The sequence below is a fragment of the Theropithecus gelada genome, chromosome 2, assembly GCF_003255815.1.
Source record: "Theropithecus gelada isolate Dixy chromosome 2, Tgel_1.0, whole genome shotgun sequence".
Lineage (NCBI taxonomy): Eukaryota > Metazoa > Chordata > Mammalia > Primates > Cercopithecidae > Theropithecus > Theropithecus gelada.
Window position 1 is genome coordinate 43,797,567 of NC_037669.1, and position 22,355 is coordinate 43,819,921.

General features: G+C 35.3%; 1 protein-coding gene across 3 annotated transcripts in view; it reads right to left on the bottom strand.

Moving 5' to 3' along the window:
• The window catches only part of CCDC14 (coiled-coil domain containing 14), a 53,224-nt gene that overhangs the window by 11,085 nt on the left and 19,784 nt on the right, over window positions 1–22,355 (bottom strand). For all 3 annotated transcript variants that reach the window (XM_025376830.1, XM_025376832.1, XM_025376831.1), the window contains 5 exons: window positions 21,071–21,587; window positions 18,339–18,480; window positions 6,760–6,842; window positions 3,745–3,963; window positions 3,539–3,671 (listed from right to left, as the gene is read on the bottom strand). In XM_025376830.1, coding sequence (XP_025232615.1) covers window positions 3,539–3,671; window positions 3,745–3,963; window positions 6,760–6,842; window positions 18,339–18,480; window positions 21,071–21,587 — 1,094 coding nt within the window. The remainder of the gene's footprint in view (window positions 1–3,538; window positions 3,672–3,744; window positions 3,964–6,759; window positions 6,843–18,338; window positions 18,481–21,070; window positions 21,588–22,355) is intronic.

The following is a 22,355-nucleotide window of genomic DNA, read 5'->3' on the forward strand; positions in this document are numbered from 1 at the left end:
AAAAGGTGATACAGGCACATTTAAAATCATTAAAGGTTGGAGAAGGAAAAGAAAGATGGTTTGTGGTATTTCTTTAGACCTTGTACATGTACTTTCAGTCCTTACTCCTCCCGCAAAGTCTGAGAAAGACATTCAGAAATTTTACAGAATCTCTTTTCTGAGAGATTATTTAAAACACACATACAAAAACCATATGCCTATCTGACTAAGGTGACTATGGGAAGAGTGAAGGAGTGGAAGAGCATGTAGATTTATCTGTACTGTCAGATGCTGGTGCTTTACACTCTAATGCCCAAAGTAAAATTAAAATGGTCACAGCAACCCACCTATAATACTGGAGATGTTCCTAACCAACTGAATTGCATAGAGTGTCACCAAAGAAATTATGAATCAACAATGTGGATGAATTTAGATATAATTAAGCTCAGACTTCTTTTTTTTTTTTTTTTTTTTTTTAAATTTAAAGAACAAAACAATGGCTTGGTGTGCTGGTAATCCCAGCACTTTGGGAGGCCAAGGTGGGAGGATTGCTTGAGCCCAGGAGTTCAAGACCAGCTAGGACAGCATGGCGAGACGTCTCTACTAAAAGTAAAAACAAAAAACAAAAAAACAAAAAACCTGGGCATAGTGGCATGTGCCTGTGGTCCCAGCTACTTGGGAGCCTGAAGTGGGAAGATTGCATGAGCTAGAGAGGTTGAGGTGACAGTGAGCTGTGATCACACCACTGTACTCCAGCCTGGGTGACAGAGCGAGATTCTGCCTCAAAATAAAAAGTATAAAACTGACATCAATGAATGTACTTAGAATTTTGAAGCTGTTACTAAATCTTTGGAAAATGTAGGGATAGTGTTAAACTCTATATGAGATATTGTGCTTAGCCTTCCCATCATGTTTTTACAATCATTCGTAAGAGTGCAGTCAATCTGACAGGTGAGCTAGTCGTCACGAGGCAGGATTTATGCCCAGCATAAAACGTGCTTAACAAAAATGTAAAAAACTGATAGGAAAATTCTTGATTCTTATGAAAAGGAGAGCAAAAGTCTGTATCTAATATTCTAGACAGGGCCTTTTCTAAAGGCAAATAGTAGGCAAGAATTAATAAACTTTTTTAGTTCCTATACTTTTGTTAGGATAAATGTTAAGGAAAAAAAGAAGCCTCCAATTACATGTTTTCATTCTGAATAAACAATGGAAAGGGCAGACTGCATGTTATTTTGAAAGAATGAGCAGGTACAAAAGTATCTCCAACACAGGTAGAAGAATCCCTCAATAATGGGGCATCTTTATTCAGAGAAAAGCTGTCCAGTTTAAAACAGAAAGCAAAGCTGAAGAGGGAATCCAAAATCCTGGCTCTAGTCCTAGTTCAGACAGTAACTAGCTGTGAAACTCAGGTAAGTCCCTTTTTTCTTTGGGCTTCCATTTCTACTAATTTCTAGGAAAGTTATACTATTACTCTGAAAGATTTTTCCTATGTTTTTGTTACCAACTTTCTTAGTAAACGCATTGCACATGTTGAATAGTATTGTCAACATGCACAATGTTCAACACGTGCCATGCATTTACTAAAAAAAGACGTATTTGGCCGGGCACGGTGGCTCACGCCTGTAATCCCAGCACTTTGAGAGGCCGAGGTGGGCGGATCACGAGATCAGGAGATAGAGACCATCCTGGCTAACACAGTGAAACTCCGTCTCTACTGAAAAAAAAAAAAAAAATTAGCCAGGCGTGGTGGAGGGCAACTGTAGTCCCAGCTACTGGGGAGGCTGAGGCAGGAGAATGGCGTGAACCCAGGAGGTGGAGCTTGCAGTGAGCCAAGATAGCACCACTGCACTCCAGCCTGGGCGACAAAGCGAGACTATGTCTCAAAAATAAATAAATAAATAAATAAATAAAAATAAAGAAAAGATATTCCTACATATGTCAGTAAAGCACTACAATAAGTTTTTCGCTTGTCAATGTGGATATTTAGCAACCACCTCAGCCTCCCAAAGTGCTGGGGTTACAGGCATGAGCCACTGCACCCTACAGATATAATTTGCATACCACAAAATCTACTCCTTTTAAGTGCACAATTTGGTGGTTATTAGTATATTCATAGAGTTGAGAACTGTCACCACTATCTAATTTCAGAACATCTCATCACTCCTAAATGAAACTACCCATTAGCAGTCACTTCTCATCCTACACCCCTCGGTTCCTCCAGCCCCTGGCAACGACTAATCTGCTTTGTGTCTCTGTCAATTTGCCTATTCTGGACATTTCGCATAAATGGAATCACACCATATGTGGCCTTTTTTTTTTTTTTACTGGTTTCTCTTAGTATAAATACCTGACACTAACAAAGTTCTCACCCCGAAATTATTCCTCAGAAAAAAGGACACATGTTCCTTGGGATACCTTACCAAGACTTTCATAAGAAGGGACATTCTATTACTTTATTTTGAATAAGACTGGTATAAGCCAATATTCAGAACCTCTGACTAGAACATAATCAATTATAATTCTATGATTACAAAAAATGTCTTGCTTTTCCCCTTGTTAAATAGAAGTTTGAATGCAAACATTCTATGAAATATAAATGTGGAAAAAGGGCAATATTTCCATGTGAACAGATTATTAATTTCAAATACATTTATAAAGCTAAATTAATAAATTAAATATTATATATTACTGTTTCATCCAATTCCCTACAAGTTTATCATTCAAAATGTGGGGGAAAGTTTAAAATTCAAAATGGATCTGTTTATTGGAAACACAAGGAAGATTACTTTATATTCAAGATTATTTTATATTTGGAACTTCTAGGATCATTCAAAGACAAAGTCAGATCTGCTGATGTTTAGGCCTAAGGTAACTGACTTCTCTCCTAGAACTTTAAAAAAGCAGTTGAGAATCCAATTCTTAGCAAAGATCTCAAAAGAAAACTGAACTTTGTAAGTGAGTATCATAGAAAAATTGAGTGAGCTAATTTTATTTTAGAAAAATACTGTTAGGGAATGAAGTGATCTTAAGGGCTACTGCCAACCCCCTCATTTAACTGATGAAATAAGGCTGAAAGAGGCTAACTGACTTACCCAAGATGATATGACATGAGGGCTTACCATGCTAAGTACTTTTCATGAATGATTTCTTAGTTTCCCATGACAACTCTATTCAAGTCCCTACTTTACAGCTGAGGTTTAGAGAAGTTAAATGAGGTTTAGAGAAGTTAACTCAGCTAATATGTGGTAGAGCTGGGATTCCAGTCAGATCTTTCTAGCTTCAGAACCAGAGGGCTTAACGGTGTTGCTATACATGTCTTCAGCTTCTCATCAGGGACCCCTGATTCACATGGTTTAAAAAAAGCATTTAGCCAGATTTGAAATTTCTAAACTAATTTACTTGGAACAGAAGAAAACATCATTAGGAATTAGCAAAAACATTGGCAAAGTAAGAGAAAAAGATATGGGTGAGATAACAGGTCTGACATTATTTTGAAGTTTATAAAAACATCTAAAAATAAAAAAGGCATGAGTTATTCAAAAGAAGTCAATTTTACCTGGTTAATTCTCTTAGTCGAGTCACCTCAGCATCACGCTGACGTAACGTTATCCCCAATATCTGGTTTTCCTTTTCAGCAGTTTCTAACTTAAACTGGGAGCTCCTCACATTGACTAAGGCTTCCTCCAATTCTAAAACAACAGAAGTGTCAGTTTCCTTATTCCTTTTAAAAAATGTGACAATAACTATTGTCTAAATACATACCAATTTTTATTCTTGTTATCTCAATATCATATTGCTGTTTATTTTCAAGTATAGTTTGATCTTTGTCTTTAAATATACTAGTAAATTTTTTGTTTTCATCTTTCTGATTTTCAATCACTTTTAAGAGCTCTTCATTTTTACTCTGCAGTAACTCCTGGCTCTTTAGTGACTCCTCCAATTGATTTTGCAGTGACATATTCAATGACTGAAGAGAAAACACTGTAAGACAAAACGGATCAAATAGTTGTTTCGCAAACCGAAAAAGTACAAACTTGGAAAATACCTGTTTCTTAAAAAAAAAAAAAAAAAGGCCTGAAATTTATTGATTTTGTTTAACAATTGCATGAGCAGTTCTACATAAATACTACATATATTTTTAAAAATTGATTGGCAGAAATCATACCTTTCTTTTCCAGTTGACATTTTAAGCATTAATTTTTTTAACCCTTTTAAAAGAAAGAATACATAATCCTTTTAAAAGAAAGAAAACATGTACAAAGTTAAAAAATTCAAACACTGGCCGGGGCGGTGGCTCACGCCTGTAATCCCAGCACTTTGGGAGGCCGAGATGGGCGGATCACGAAGTCAGGAGATCAAGACCATCCTGGTTAACAGGGTGAAACCCCGTCTCTACTAAAAATACAAAAAAATTAGCCGGGCGTGGTGGCGGGCGCCTGTAGTCCCAGCTACTCGGGAGGCTGAGGCAGGAGAATGGCGTGAACCCAGGAGGCGGAGCTTATAGTGAGCCGAGATTGCACCACCGCACTCCAGAATGGGTGACAGAGCGAGACTCCATCTCAAAAAAAAAAAAAAAAAATTCAAACACCACAAAATGTTAATGATACCAAATGATTCCCAAAGAAGAATCTCCCTCCCACTCCTCCTCTCTGTCCGCAAGACAATCACTATTAATTTTCGTATCTTTTGTGAAAACACTTTTGCATATGGTATTAATTACACTACACACACACACACGTACACACACACCATACACAATTTCTAACGTTGCCTTTTTCTGCCTTAAGACTGTTGTATACAAACACACAGATCTATCACGTTCTTTTTCAAGGCGATAAAAGTATATGGCACCATTTATTGAGCAACTACATGCTTAGTGAATGCTTACTATGTGTGAGGTATTGTATTAGAATCTGAATATACAGAGATGAACAGCACAGACATGGTTCCTGTTCTCACAGAGCTGATAAACACGTAATTATAAACAGTAATGATCTCAAAGAAACAATAAGATAAACGACGAGATAATATAAAGAACAGAAGCTATTTAAAGTGGCAACTACTGGCCGGGCGCGGTGGCTCAAGCCTGTAATCCCAGCACTTTGGGAGGCCGAGACGGGCGGATCACGAGGTCAGCAGATCGAGACCATCCTGGCTAACACGGTGAAACCCCGTCTTTACTAAAAAATACAAAAAAGTAGCTGGGCGAGGTGGCGGGCGCCTGTAGTCCCAGCTACTCGGGAGGCTGAGGCAGGAGAATGGCGTAAACCCGGGAGGCGGAGCTTGCAGTGAGCTGAGATCTGGCCACTGCACTCCAGCCTGGGCCACAGAGCAAGACTCTGTCTCAAAAAAAAAATAAATAAATAAATAAAGTGGCAACTACTGATCTCCCTACTTGTCCTCTAGGCCTCCTCTCTCCTACCCTCTCCCTCTCCTCACCTTTGGTTAACAGTGGAAATACAGTGATAACTTCTGAATCACTCTATTGAAACTTAACACTTTTATAAAGTGCTCATTCTGTTGGGTAATCATATTTTTTTCTTATTGCTTTATAAGATATACTTATATATTAAGAAGATTAAGGCTTTATCGTGTCATATATTGTTTCTCCATTTTGCTTATGTGTTTTGAATGTATTTATAATTTTGCTATGTAGAAACTGAAAAAGTTTTCTGGGGACATATTTTATCAATCTGTTCCTCTGTGGCATTTGAGTCTTTGACAGGCTTAGGAAAAGTCCCTCCCCCCACCCCCCCGAAAAAAAATTTAAAAATACAAATTCTTATCTTTTCTTCTGGTACTATTATAGTTTCTTTATTAAGTTCTGTGATCATTAAGGACAATTTGGCAATATCTGTCACAATTACAACTGTATATACCCTTTGGCTCAGCAATTCTACTGCTATACATCTATTCTGCAAAAACGCTGGCCAGGCGTGGTGGTTCATTGTCTGTAATTCCAGCACTTTGGGAGGCCGAGGTGAGTGGATCACTTCAGGTCAGGAGTTCAAGACCAGCCTGGCCAACATGATGAAACCCTGTCTCTAATAAAAATACAAAAATTAGCCAGGCATGGTGGCAGGCGCCTATAATCCCAGATACTTGAGAGGCTGAGGGAAGAGAATCGCTTGAACCTGGGAGGCAGAACTTGCAGTGAGCCAAGATCGCACCACTGAACTCCAGCCTGAGTCACAGAGTGACGCCATCTCAAAACAAACAAACAAACAAAAAAAGCTGACATATATGCATGAAGACACATACAAAAATTTTCACTGCAATGTTGTTTGCACTGGGAAAAAGGGGGAAAGTACTATTAGCAGAGGACCATATTATGGTAGACCTGGATAAGCAGAATATCCAAGTAATTCGTAAAGAGAAAGATGCATAATTATGTATTTTGATAGACAAAAATGTCCACTATATGTTAAGTGAATAAACAGAAGCTGTGGAAAAGTATATACAGTGTGATCTCATTTTTAAAAAAGAAAAAGTACATACATAGTTCTATTTGTGCCTGGCACACAGTAGGTATTCAGTAAGTATTTGTTAAATACATCAATTATATATGAAGAGAAGATATGTAAAAGGAAACACACTCCTGTTTAAAAAAAAAAAAAAAAAAGTGTATATTATTGGGAAGTGATAGCATCTTTTATTTTCCTATGTTTCTACAATATTTTAAATTTATCCCCTCAAAGTAATTACAAAAGCTCAATTCTTTATCAACATTTCCAGAGCCACAAATAATTTATCAATCCTTAAAGTTCTTTTACTTACATTCAAGGTTGCAATCCACAGCACCAGATGGCTTATGAGTTTTCTCTTGTTCTCTGAGTTGCTGGTTCAAAATTCTCAACTGCCTAAAGAAACAGGGAAGAACTATGAATGCAAGAATCCCAAGCCAATTTAATAGTATACATGTGATAGCCTATCAAAAAAGATAAAACATAAACCCACTAAGGCGGCAGAAGTCCATCACATCCCCAAAAGACAAAAACTAAATAAACATAACAAAACCATACTACTATTATTATGAGGCCTGAGATAATTTTTAAGGTTGCCTGAAACAACCTAACACCTCCCCTCATGGGCCGGGCGCAGTGGCTCACGCCTGTAATCTCAGTACTTTGGGGGATTGAGGCAGGCAGATCACCTGAGGTCAGGAGTTCAAGACCAGCCTGGCCAATATGGCGAAACCCCATCTCTACTAAAAATAGGTGGCACGTACCTGCAATCCCAGCTACTTGGGAGGCTGAGGCAGGAGAATTGCTTGAACCTGGAAGGTAGAGGTTGCAGTGAGCGAGATCGTGCCACTGCATTCCAGCGTGGCAAAAGAGCAAGACCCTGCCTCAAAAAAAACCTCCTCTCACAAGGAAAATGTTAATTTCTCTTTTTTGTCTCTTCAGTGATTTGTTGGGTTTTTTTCTATTTCTTTCCTTTTCTACCTCCTCTTGCTGTTTCTCATTGTCTTTCTGTGTATCTTAATCATTGTAGTTAATCATCTACTTTTTAAAAGATTTGTCATTACTATGAACTAGAATACCTACAGGCACTGACTGCCATCAGACATCTATCTCCCTGATGTTTGTCATATGCTGAAACAAAATCTATGCTTCTAATAATTTTATTAGATGGAAAAGTTAGTGGTCTTAAGTAATGAGAATATTAACAGGCTACCAATCTGCCCTGTTACAATGAACTTCACAATATGTATCTGCTTCACAAATAGAAACATACAAAAGTGTTTTCTTTACTCCTAAGAAGTTATCGCTTATGGGGAAAAAAAGTTACCTCTATTATCTTTCCAGAATTACCTAAAAATATTTTGCCTTAAAATATGTATTTTTGATACTGAATCTAAAATGATAGTACCCTACCTCACATCACTCACATGTATTAATTTTGAGTTGATTAAAGTGATAAAATATTTTTTAAAAACCCAACTATACAAGTTTTAGGGGGAAATCTAAATAATCTTGAAGTGGGGAAGGCATTTCTAAGTGAAACTCAATATCCAGCAAGCATCAAGGAAAAGAACAAAAGATTTAACCATATCAAATTTTGAAACTTGTAAAATTAAAAGCCTGAAAGAAAATACCTGCACATACGTTATAGACAAGAGGTCCATAACATTTAAAGAACTCCTACAAATCAGTAAGGAAGGCAACCTAGTAAAAAGCGGCAAAGGATAAGAACGAGCAATTCACATAAGAAATAGAAACGGCCTATAAGCGTGTGATAAAAATGTTCATCTTCACTAACAGGAAGAATTGCAAATTTAAAAGGAAATATTTTTTGGCCACAGGATTGACATAAATAAAAGGAAATAACACTTTCTGATGATAATAACACTCTGATAATAACACTATCTGATGATAGTACAGGGAAATGAATTATCTCAATTCGTGTGATTATATCAGTATAACCATTCTGGATGGCAATTTGAAATGTCCAACAAAATGTATAATGTTCATAATCTCTGACAAAATTATTCTACTTCCAGGTTATCAAGCATCAGAAACAGTTTTACATGTGCAAAAGCATCTCCCACCTTATAGATATATACAAGAATATTCACAACAGCAATTATTTAATAGTGCCAAGTTGGAAACAACTGAATATGTTACATAAATTATGGTACATCCATATACGAAATACTAATACACAGATATTAAAATGAGCAAGAGGTCCATTTGTACTGATGTGAAAAGATCTCCGAGACACATTATGAAGTGAAAGAAGCAAGTTGCAGAACACCAATATAGTATGAGCTTATTTTTGTTTTAATAAAATTCTGATTTTCTTTAAAGGTTTCCCATTTACAAGAGAAGCTTTTCTTGATAATCTTTTTGTATGTCCCTGGTCAGATTCTTCTCTTCTCAAATGTAACCAATCTAAACTTCTAATAATTCACTGTAAGCCTCTCATTCCTACCTTCCTCTTCTCAACTGTTTACTTTCCTTTTTCACTAAAAATAATGTGGTTTGGGGATAAACACAGTCATCCTTTGGTCCCAGGGTGTATCCATATGTGTACTAACCCTCATTTTTTCCATCTAGTCTGGGTGAGTAGCCTCATCTGTGCCCTGCATCCCACCCTCCTCCTAGACCATCAAGGACTCTGCTCCTATCCCACTCCCTTTATCTTCTATATCTGCAGTTTCTCCCTCTTTGCCAGTTCATGTGCCTAAGCTAAGAAATATATTAAAACTCTTCCCATATTAAAAAAAATTCCCTCCAACTTAACTGTACAACTAGCTACTTTCATTCCTTTCATTCTCTGCTTTCAGGGCTAGGCTTTTAAAAAAATTATTCTATTTAAAATGATACATGATAAAAACAGAAAAAAGGATATTTTAAAAACTGATGTTACACATGCTACTTTAAAATATTATGTACTAAATTTAAATATACTGGATTTTAAAAAAGGAAAAGAAGAACTGCTGCTATTCAGGCAAATATTTCTTTTATTCAAGTCATTCTTTTTTTTAGATAGCTTGAGATAAAACTGACATACTAGAAACTACATAAATTTAAAGTGTGTCATTTTATGTTCTGCCATATGATGTAGTAAAATCACCATCACAATTACAATATTCATCAACAGCCATAAAAAAGAATGAGATCATGTTTTTTTTGCAAGAACATGAAGGGAACTGGAGGCTATCATCCTTAGTACACTAATGCAGAAACAAAAGCAAATACCACATTCTCACTTACAAGTGGGAGCTAAATGATAAGAACTTATTAACACAAAGAAGGAAACAACAGACACTGGGGTCTTGGTGGTAGGAGGGAGGGGAAGGTATAACTATTGGGTACTGCGCTTAATACATGGGTGATGTAATAATATGTACAACAAACCTCCTGTGACACATTTACCTATGTAACAAACCTTCACGTGTACCCCCAAACCTAAAAGTTTTTCAAAAAAGATATTTATCATCCCCAAAAGTTTCCTCATAGCCCTTTTCATAACCCTCTTCCCAGATAACCACTTATTTATAGATTAGTTTGCATATTCTAGAATTATATATAAATGGAATCATGGAATATATACTCTTTTAGCCTGGCTTCTTTCACTTAACATAAGAATTGTGGGATTCATCCATGCTGTTGCATGTATCAATAGTTCCTACCCTTTTATTGTTGAGTAGTTTTCTACTGTATGGTTATAGCACTATTTGTTTATCCATTCACCCATTGATAGACACGTGGGTTGTTTCCTATGAACACTCATCAACAAGTTTTTGTGTGGACATATACTTTGACTTCTCTTAAATACCCAGGAGTGGACTGGTTGGATCATATGTTAGATATACGTTCAATTTCTAAGAAACTGCCAAACATTTTTTCCAAAGTGTTCAAATTATTTTACATTCCCACCAGTTAATTGTGAAAGTTCCCATTCCTTCACATCCTAACATTTACTAATTTTGAATTTTAGCCATTCTAATGGTATGCAGTGGTATTCATCATGGTTTTAATTTTCACTTTCCTAATGATTACTGATAAGCCTCTTTCCATGTTCGTATTTGATATTCATATTTGATATCCACTTATTTGGTGAAGTACCTGTTCAAATATTTTGCCCATTTTTAAGCTTGATATTTAAAAATTTATACTGTCTTAAGTTCTTTGTACATTCTAGTACAAGTCCTATATCGGGTACATGTTTTGCAAATGTTTTCTCTCAGTCTGTTGGTTGCTTCATTTTTAATAACAGTGCTTTTTGAAGAACAAAAGCTTTAAATTTTGATGAAGTCCACTTTACTCATTTTTTTCTAGTTTATATTTTTTGTGTTATATTTTTAAAATCTTTCCCACTCCAAAATCCCTAAGATCTTCTCTTGTGTTTCCTTTTAGAAGTTTTGTAGTTTTAGTTTATATATTAAGATCTGTGATTCATTTCAAGTCAACTTTGTGTACTGTATGAGGCAAAGGTTGAGGTTCATTTTTTAAAAACATGATTCTCCCATTGTTTCAGCACTATTTATTGAAAAGAATATTCTTTCCCCACTGAATTTCTCTGATATCTTTGCAAAACACTATCTCTATGTGTGAATTTGTTTCTATACTCTACTCTGTTTCAATGATCTATTTGTCACCTTTACACCACACCTCTTAGAATACTAATCCTTTATGTTTTGAAATTGAATAGTACCAACTTGGTTTTCCTTTCTCAATACTGTTTTGGGTATTTAGATTCTTTGAATTTCCATGTAACTTTAGAATCAGCTTCAATTAAATATTTAAGAACAGCATGCTTGGGTTTTTACTTTAATTACATAAAATCTATACATCAATTTGGGGAGAAGTGACATCTTAAGTCTTAAATTTATGGATCTAGTTTATCTCTCACTTATACTGATCTTTCATTTCTCACAACAATATTTTGTAGTTCTCAGTGTACGGGTCTTACATATTTTTCAAATTTATCCCTAAATTGTTCATATGTTTTTGATGCGACTCTAGTACTGATTTTAATTTCAAATTGTTCATTGCTGATACATAAAAATTCAATTGATCTTGTATCCTGCAACTTTGCTAATCTTTCTTACTAACTCTAGCAGCTTTTTTTGTAGATTCCATAGGGTTTTCTACAAGAATTATCATGTCATCTGTGAACAAGACAGTTTTACTTCTTTCCTTTCCAATGTGACTGGCTTTTATTTCTTCTTCTTGCCTTACTGCACTTGTTAGAACCTCTAGCACACTGTTAAATAGAAATAACAATCATTATTTGCTGGGTAACATTCATACATTCTCCAGCATATATAGAAACAAAAAATATATATATATATCTAAGAAGAATTTTAAAATAATAGGATGGTATTACAAATACTACTTAAAAATACCATGTATTGAATTTAGGATTACATGATTTTAATGGAAAGAAAATAACAAGCGAAACCAGAACTGATTAACTTTAGGCAAATATTTCTTTACTTCAAGAAATATTACTCCTAAGTAACCTAAAATTTAGGAAATAGGATATGAAAAATGCAGAGTCTGGAATTCATATTGTCAAAATTACTAACACATTCTGATCTATAACCATAATTTCCAAGGTTGTCTTAGTTTTACGTATAGTTTCAATGTTCACATCTGTCTACTCTTTTGTTTGAATTCATCTTTTGGTTGACTGGACTTTGCCATTCAAGTTTTTTGTTTTGTTTTTTAAAGGAGTTCAAGGCTGTTAAACTTCCTAAGTTCTTGCACACTTGAGAATATGACTGTTGCCTTGACACTGAAAGGACAGCTAGACCACATTAGAGATTCTCGGGGCATACTTTCTTTCCCTCAGAACTTTGTAAATGATATTCTATGATCCTTTGGCAACGAAAATCACCGTGAAGAGACTGGAGATAGCCTAAAATGTTTCTCTTCATTCGTAATTTTCTGTTTCTTTTGAGTGTCTCTAAAAATTAACTTTTTTCATCCTTAGGGTGTAGTAACTTTACCAGCATATGTGTGGGTGTTGATTATTTTGCACGGTTTTTCTGAGATCTTCTACGTCCTATTCATCTGCTGACAAAGATCTTTTTTTTTCTTAGAGATAGGGTCTTGCTCTGTCTCCCAGGCTAGAATAAAGTGGTACAATCAGAAAATTTTCTTGTTATTGATAAATCTCTTGTCTTTAATCCATTTGTTCTGTTCTCTTTTTTCAGGAACACCAATTTTATATCTATTTCCTTTTTCATATGTATTATCTTCTTCATAATAATTTTTAGATCATTCTTTTTCTATTTTGCCTTGTGTGATTCCCTCAAGCTTATCTACCATGCATTCAGTCAATTTAACAAATATTTGTTAGAATGAGTGCTAGGCACAATTCCTAGCACTAGAAATATAGCTGCAAACTATAAAGAGAAAAAATTTCAGCCTTCTCAAATTCAGAGACAGAAACAACAAAAAACAAGAACTTACCAGGAGGTAACAAAAGGAAGAAGAGAAAGTTACTGTTTAATGGGTACAGAGTTCATGTTGGGGATGAAAAAGTTTTGGCACAGATAGTGGTGATGGTTACAGAACACTGTGAATTTATTTATTGCCACTGAAATGTACACTTGCAAATGGTTAAAAATAAAAAGGTATATATTATACATATTTTACCATAATAAAAATATATAAAAAATTTTAAAAGGGTTTAGGAAGAGGAAGAAGCTAAGGTTAGTAGGAGACACTGAACTATGAATTTAGTAGCAATTAAAACAGAAAGACTTGGGGGAAAAAACTAAAAACCCAAAAAGCAACAAAACAAAAAATTTCAGGCTTCATAATACTTAAGTTCTAGTGGACTACAATATCCCTGACTTTGTCTGTTTATTAATTATCTTACATTTGTTTCTAATAGGGCTTTCATTTTTGTAATTTTTTTGCTTTCTTTTATTTTTCTGAGTTCACTTAACTCACTGTTCTTCTTTTTCTTCTTTGAGCATTTTGTCTCAATCTCACTCTTTCTCCCTGTAAGAGATTCTATTATCTTTAATTTCCTTGACACTATGGAACACTGTTTTAAGTTTTTCTGAAGTTCTTTGAGTAATTTGTCTTGTGATATTTATTCTTTTTTTTTTTTTTTTTTTTTTGAGACGGAGTTTCGCTCTATCGCCCAGGCTGGAGTGCAGTGGCCAGATCTCAGCTCACTACAAGCTCTGCCTCCCGGGTTCACGCCATTCTCCTGCCTCAGCCTCCCAAGTAGCTGGGACTACAGGCGCCCGTCACCACGCCCGGCTAGTTTTTTTTTTTGTACTTTTTAGTAGAGACGGGGTTTCACCATATTAACCAGGATGGTCTCGATCTCCTGACCTCGTGATCCGCCCGTCTTGGCCTCCCAAAGTGCTGGGATTACAGGCTTGAGCCACCGCGCCCGGCCGTGATATTTATTCTTAACCTACATTTGTTCTTGTCAGTTTATTTTAATGCAATGCAAAATCTCTCCTATAAATTGTCTTCTTCCTGTGACTTTTGTGATGTCACTCTCCTAATTTTAATCTTCTGTTCTTTCCTTAAAAAGTTGTTACTCCCCACCAATTCACCTTTCACTGCGCTCACACACTCTACTTTCTTGGTGAATATATCACTTACTTATATGCTGATAATAAATCACTTACTTTCAATGAAATTGTCTCCAGTGTCTACAACAGTGCCAGATCTATACAAAAAGCTCAATAAAAACATGTTCAGAGAATAACTCCCGAGTCTACATTTCCATCTTGCATCTTATTCCTATACTCCATATGGTCTAACTCAGCAGGTCTAAATCTTAACTCACAGGCTCTCCTATTACCTTGCCTAACTCAAAAAATGGTAACAATATGAAGTAAACAAATCTATTATGCCTCTAGTAGCTCCCATCTGGAAGAATTATGTTACCATTTGTTAAATTATGAAGACAGAATCTGAACATCATCCTTGACTCCTTCCATTCACTCCCGTTTCATTTTTATGTTCCGTGTGGCTACATAATGGTCTCATAGTTGAGTTTAATATCAGGAGGTGGTCATGAATTATTGGCACTCTCTAGCTCAATGGCTCTTAACTGGAGGTTAATACCCACCAAATTCCCATCCAGGAAATTTGGGAATGTGCCAAGCCTTCTGGTGGTCAAAATTAATGGGGCACTACAGACATTTAGTGGTTGGGGACCAGAAAGGCTAAATGCTGAACAACTGTGTCAGAAGACACATTAAAAACTCTCTAGCCTAAATGCCAAAAATGCCAAAATATCATAGAAATGATGCATCTAGCTATTTTTTAAGCCACAAGATGGCAATAAACTGCAAGAAAGTCCTAAAAGATGTGGTTAAAAAGAAACACGTAGTTTCCAAACATCTAAACAGGAAAAAAAAATACTTTTTTAAAAATTGAAAATGATGACAAACACTTTTGAATGAACCAATGTATTCCAATTTTTATTTGTAATGGAGATAATGGGTAATTCTTTCCAAATAGATTACCAAAGTGGCACAAAATTTCCTACACTACTGCCAGAAACCTCATTCTGCTAAAAAGAACATGCCTAACAAATTCTTCATTTTTTAGTTATTTCATCTCTTAGAAGGTCAAGTAAACAACAGTGGCAATAGCATGCTATATAATCTTTGTCCTGTAAAGACAGCCAGCCAAATAGCTCTGGTGCCAGTTGAAGAATTAGGTCAGACATCAAATACCTTTAAAAAAAAAAAACTAGAAATAAGTGGTGGCCCATAAAACAGTAAACTTCATTTTCTTGAGTGGCTTATGAATTAGCCCCTAAGGCAATTTAAAAATGTTCTAAGGAACTGAAATAAATAAGAACCACTAATATTTTCCATGGTGACAATGTTAAAATAAAATATTCTCAGACTAAGTTTTGGTATCCTTATTTAAGAAACCAATTATTTGATTGTCATTCCTTTCAGTAATATGCTTATTTTGAATGGCTTACAATATATTCTATGTTCCACAAAATACACCTAAATAGTGAGGTATAATTAAATCTCTACTTCCTAACAGAGACAGTGTAAAAGTCTACAAGTTAAGATCACTGTACTCTAAAACCAAATTGCCTGGGTTCAAGTCTTGAGTCTAACTTCTTAGATGTATAACCTTGGGCAAGTTAAATAAACCCTTTGTGGCCTTGATTTTCTCATCTGTAAATGCAAGTAAAGAGCACCTACTTCACAAAGCTGTTGTGAAGATATAAAGAGGTGACACATATCAAGGACAATAGTCTGGCATATAAAAAACATTCAATAAATGTTAGCAGTATTTGCTGTTCATTATTTTATTATTTACTCATTTTTGGTTTTAAAAATTTATGCTGGTATAGGAATTCCTTAGGTCAAGACTGAAGACGATATTAGATCTTAAACCCAGCAACCCCATCTTATATCATAGTATCTACAGGATAATGACCTCTGGAGAAAGAATCCTAAACGAGTGCATCTCACTAGCTATCATGCCTCTATAGGCTCCGGATATATATATTTTAGCTATGCTCCAACTATTTAATTGCTTTCCAGTTTCTTTAAAAATGTGTGTAGATCCTTGCAGGTCATATCTTACTGAATGTCTATAGCTTATGCAGCTATAACACTCTCTCAGGGCACACTCGCATTGCAGTGCTGCAGATGCACCTGACTCCAATTTTTTGCAAAGTGTATTAATAAACAGACACTGAAGTGTTGGCCTTGATGGTCATCACTGAAACATTCAAAGTTAAGATATTATTGATAAAATGTGGGTGATTCCTCTTATATTTCAAGATTAGATCCCTGGTCTACATCTTTCCTAAACAAATTAAGAATGTAATTCCAATAAGTTAAGATGACCAAAAGAAAAAATATCAAAGAATTTAACTTTTTCCTATGTCTAAGCGTGGTGGGGTTATACTAGTGCTTACTAAGGTTCTCCTTTCCTTCCTGGGTGTATAGAAGTATGGAAAAATTATATATCTATGACATTATTTTATATATATACATATTGTATATAAATGTGTGTGGTGTGTGTGCATGTATGTTTGTCACTGCATATATATATACACACACATATATGTATATATACACATACATAAACACACACATATATGCATATATACACATAAACACACATATATGTATATATACATACATATACATATATATGTTTATATGCACATACATATACATATACATATATATATGTTTTCATTCACAGTTCCTGGCTGTCAATGTCCACAGCTTTTGTTATTTGTTAAGCAGTCAAAACCAAAAACATACCTTTTATTAAAGTATTTGGCCTTTTGTCCCTGGTTCCTGAAGCAGCTTCAGACCAGCTTCAGTGATAAAGGTGAAAGACAGTCATTTGTTAATATTCAAGTACTTTAGGCCTCAGAAGCAGGCCTCAGAAAACAGAATCTCTCTCTCTAATCTTCTCTTGACATCCTTTCACATGCTCCTTTTTCCTCCCCATGGTAGGCCATAGGAACTAAAAATACACTCTAATTTTCTCCCACCTTTCTTACTGCTGGCCATAAGGAAATTCTCTGACCTACCTTGTCTGTCTGTAGGTCATAAGAACCCCATTTCCGAAGGGGACCTGCCTCAAACTGAGGAGAAAGGAATGTTCCACAGAGAGGCCAAAAAATTTGAACAGACAGAACTTCTTGGGTTTCCATACTCTGTCTATTCGTATTAGATTGTACCCTTTTTGTCAAATCACATTTCTTCACAGTTGTCCATGATTCAACCATGACTATCCAATGAAACCTCCATAAAAGGCCCAAGAGGACAGGGTATGGAGAGCTTCCAGATAAACACATGGTGGTTACTAGGGGGTCGTGCATCCACCGAGGGCATAGAAAGTCCATGCCCTTTCTCCAATACCTTGCCCTTTGCATCTCTTCATCTGTATCCTTTACAATATCCTTTATAATAAAGTGGTAAACTTAAGTGTTTCCATGAGTTCTGTGAGCCACTCTAGGAAATTAACTGAACCCAAGGAAGGAGGTCAAGGGAACTTCGATTTATAGTCAGTCAGTCAGAAACACAGGCAAAACAACCTGGGGCTTGTGATTGGCATTGGAAGTAGAGCTCAGTCTTGTGGAACTGGGCCCTCAACCTATGGGATCCGATACTATTTCCAGGTAGACGGTGTTGGAATTGAACTGGAGGACACCCAACTGGTGTCTGTTGCAGAAGTGATTGTTTGCTTGCTGGTGGGGAGAAATCCCTACACATTTGGTCATGGAAGTGTTCTGTGTCGATTGTTGTGTGAGGGCAGAAGAAAAACAGTTTGTTTTTAACACAATGTCCCAGACCTTTCTATTAGGCAGGGCCTTGTGCCTTGTTTCAGCCTATAAAATATAAGTGGTAGCGAAATGATCACTTCTGGGTTGAGCGATGTAAGACTCCTCCCTGTTGCCATATCCACATTCTCTTTTTCCTGGACAACACATACTGAGACAGTGGCTTCATAAAATGGAGGGAGTCTGGATCCTGAGTCACAGGATGAAAGAGCCACCAATGATCCATGTTAGTCTTGGCATGAGAAAGAAACTTGCTGTGCTATGCAAATGAGATTTAGAAGTTTGTTCCTGCAGCATAACTTAGACTAGTCTGATAAATGTACAGAGGTACTTCATTTTCCTGCCTACACACTACCAAGTGACAACAGGGGTAAACGAAGTGGGAGAAAATACGTACAAGGGGGCAGAAGTAAAGGAAGACCTGGAGAATGCTGGAAATCTCTGAAAAATGAGGAAGAAAAGTAGAAATACAGTAAGACAGCAAATCAATTTTATTTATGAAGTCCTAGGTTTATCATTTGGCACCTTTGTTCTGGCCTGGAGACATCTTTGCATACAGACAAAAATATTCCAAGAGCAATTCTTACCTTCGTAACTGAGCATTCTCACTTCTTAATGGTTGCATGGCCAGTGCTATCTCAACTTGAATATCTGTGTTTCCACTTACTGCTGGAAGTACAGATATACATGCCTCCATTTCTGTAACCAACCTCTGAATTTCTGAATCCTCTATAAAAGGAAACAGAAATGAGTAAAATCAATATTATATTTTTGGACAAGATTATTAGTATATATTACTAAAAAAGAAAATCTTTATAGATATGTACATTCTTGTTATAAATTCAACTCAATTATTTATAAATCTATTATACAGGTTCCATTTTTCTCTTTCATGCTGCTGGTATTTGCTTCCTCAGAATTCTAAAGAAATTAAGTTCAGTAAACTAAAGATTAATCTTAAATCACAGGATTATTACATAAGTGAATTTTTTTTTTTTTTTTTTTAGTTCAGGAGTCAAGTAGGAATGTGACTTACACAAATCTCTTAGTCCATACTTACCAAGGGCCACAGTGGACTCCTATGATTGCTATAGGGTTTCCTATAATTGGTTATAGTATTAACATTTATAATACAACCTTTGATCCTAGCATAAGCAAACAGTTTACTTTAGGGGGTTAATATGGCAAAATATTGAGTGAGGGTCCGCTAAGATAGTTTCATTATTTAATTTTCTAAAGTAGATTGAACACAAGCCGCCACATCTCATTTCATGTGACATCAAAAGGTTGTTAATAATTGTGGAGAGTGGATGTTTTTGAAGACTGCAAACAGACACAGGCATGGAAGGTAGATATTAATTCTTTTGCCTTTTATCTTTGCCCCTCATTCCCATTCATATTTACTATGGGCTAAAAGTACTTAAAATTATTTATTAATTATCTGATAACCAACAGGTTGAAAGTATATTCTAAGTTACAAAATGTATTCAGTTTCACAGATATTTTAACATCCTGATGAAAAGTACATATACACAGTAAACAACTGTGTTCAATTATCAAGCAGTCTTCTACCAATTTTTATTTATTTATTTAGAGACGGAGTCTCGCTCTGTTGCCCAGGCTGGAGTGCAGTGGTGCAATCTCGGCTCACTGCAACCTCTGCCTCCCGGGTTCAAGCGACTCTCCTGCCTCAGCCTCCTGAGTCGCTGGGATTGCAGGTACCAGCCATCATGTCTGGCTTTTGTATTTTTGTAGAGATGGGGTTTCACCATGTTGGCCAGGCCGGTCTTGTACTCTTGACCTCAGGTGATCTGCCTGTCTCGGCCTCCCAAAGTGCTGGGATTACAGCTGTGAGACACTGCGCTGGCCTTCTACCAATCTTTCATAGAGCAGTTTCACTCATAGGCTTTGGAGGCTGGGACCTGGGCTCCACCACTGTCTGGAGCTATAACCTTGGTCAAGTATTTAACTCATTTTTTTAAAACAAATTAATCTTTTTGTAAAAAATTATTTATTTAAATCAACAAAGAAAAATTGTATAAATTTATCATGTACAATATGTTTTGAAATATGTATACATTGGGATGGTTAAATAGAGCTAATTAACATATGTATTACCTCACATATTTATCATTTTTTACAGCAAAAACACTTAAAATCTACTCTCAGTAATTTTTAATAAAATATTGTTATTAACTATAGTTATAATGTTATATAGTAGATCTCTTTAACTTATTCCTCCTACCTAATTGAAAGTGTGTATCCTTTGACCAGCATCTCAATTACTTAACTCTTGAAACCTGGTTTCTTCATGGTTAAATGGAGATAAAAACAGTACCTTACAGGATTGGTGAGAAGATTAAATGAGGTACTGTTTCTTCAAGTCTCAGTTTCCTCATCAGTAAAATGGGAGTGGTAACAGTACCACATAGGGCTGCTGGGAGGATTAAATGAGATAATGCACATAAAACACTTAGCACTGTGCTGGGCACATGGTAAGTGTTCAATAAATGACAGCCAATAGTATTATTATTACCATGATCATGTATCTGATTGTGAAAATGGTAATAAGTTGAAGGCTGAAAACACAGCAATTTTAATATACTAAATCTTTGGTTTAATGGTGCTACATTCATATAGCATTTTAAGATATTTTGTCTGCAAACGTTAGGTATTCAATCAATGCTTCCACAATCAATTACTGTGTTTTCTAAGATGACAAAACTGTAACTCATTTCAAGCAAAAGTCATTACTATAGAATACATATACAGAATGGAAACAAATGAATATAATCTGGCTCAGAAACATTTCTCTTAAGAAAAAAAGTCCTAAAAATAAACTGAAAAGGGCATTAAGAAGGTATGGGTTACTTCTCAAAGCGAGATTTGTTAAACAACCTAACAGCTGGCTATTAAAGAAATGACAGGAAGGAATTCTCTGCATCTTTTTAAAATAGAAAGAATAATCAGTCTACTCAGGAAGTTAATCATTTATCGGCATTCTCTAATTAAAATTTTTATCTGTATAAGTTCTCTTTGTTGAATCTTTTCAAGGTCTATTACCAAGTAGAATAAATACACACTTGCAAGCAAAACACTGAATGTTTGATATTCTCAAACACATTTGAAATCCACAGGAAAGAAGGGATCAAAACCTTAAAAAATAAGAATACAATAAGTAGAACTCATTTTCTTACTAGCTCAAAACACAGTTCTATGGAAAACACCACAAACTCCATTTAAATGATAGCTAAATAATATGACATTGCTATTTAGTATAACACCATACATACTACAGAAAATTATAAGTCCCATCTACCTTGTTCTGCTACCAGGGCCTTGAGCTCTCCCAACAAATATTTTATAATTCTAACTTTTTCAGCCGTCTCATTCACATTTTTTGCCTTCTGTACATCCTTGACTGTTTTTGTATCTCGCACACGTATGTTTAAATCCTTTCTTTCACTTGTGGTCTCTCTAATTTTCTCTCTGGCACATTTTTCTTCATTAGTGGCCAAGAAAGCTGGTTGTGACTGAGTAGGGCTTCGGTGTGTCTGACTGTCCAGATGTGTTTCTTTTCCATGAGATTGAAAAAGAGACAAGTATGTTTGAAAACATTTTAGTAGGTCTGTTTCCTTATGAACTCCTTGTTGTGGCGGAATTCCATTAACAAAGCCCAGTTGCTGCAATGTTGGAACAGCTGATATGTCAGTTTTGGGCAGACTACATGGAACTCCAGGACTGGTATTAAATGAATTCCTTAGAATATCAGTACAGGTTGCAGAAACTGTTTTACCTTGTGATGCAAACTGACTGTCACCATCAGTTTGAACTTCCTAAAGAAAGAGAAAAACAAGTCTTCAGAAGTATGAGCACTCATTTGTAGGTATTAATTACAACAAACTCAAATATATGAAATATATTTGTTAAAAGTTTATTAATATATTTGTTTTGTGAATATTTAATAAGTAGTTACTACTATATTTTGAGAATATACTGTAGTCTGTGTAACTACTCCCATACGGTTAGACATTTAAGTAACAGCCAGTTTTTCACTGCTGAAACATCTCTGTAAATATGTTTGTGCAAAAGCTTATTGTATGTTTGAATTTTTTTTTTATGATGTAATTTCCCAAAGTGGACTAATTTTTGATGCTTTTAAACCATCTGTGGTATTTGTAAACAGTCTATTTTAGTCATGGCCTTGTAATGCTCCCATATTACAGGGTAAACTAAGCTTTAAAAAACAAGAATCTTTATTGTACTGAGGAAAAAATCCAACTTACTTACTTTGAAGCTAAAAATATTAGTAAGTTTCTGATATTAGAAACTTGCTTATTAATAATAATACTAATTATAACAAACTCAAATATATGGTTACTACTCCTAACCATATAGTAGTTACATAGACTATGGTATATCCACAAAATACAGTATTAACAAGTTATTAAAAATTCACAAAGGGTATATATTAATAAACATGTTTTAAATAAAGTATTAAGTGAAAGAAGCAGTATATAAGACTGCATAAAGTTTACTTATAACTTTATTTTAAAAGGAAAGCAAAGTTAACAAATACAAACCAGAAACTAAAACCTGTACAG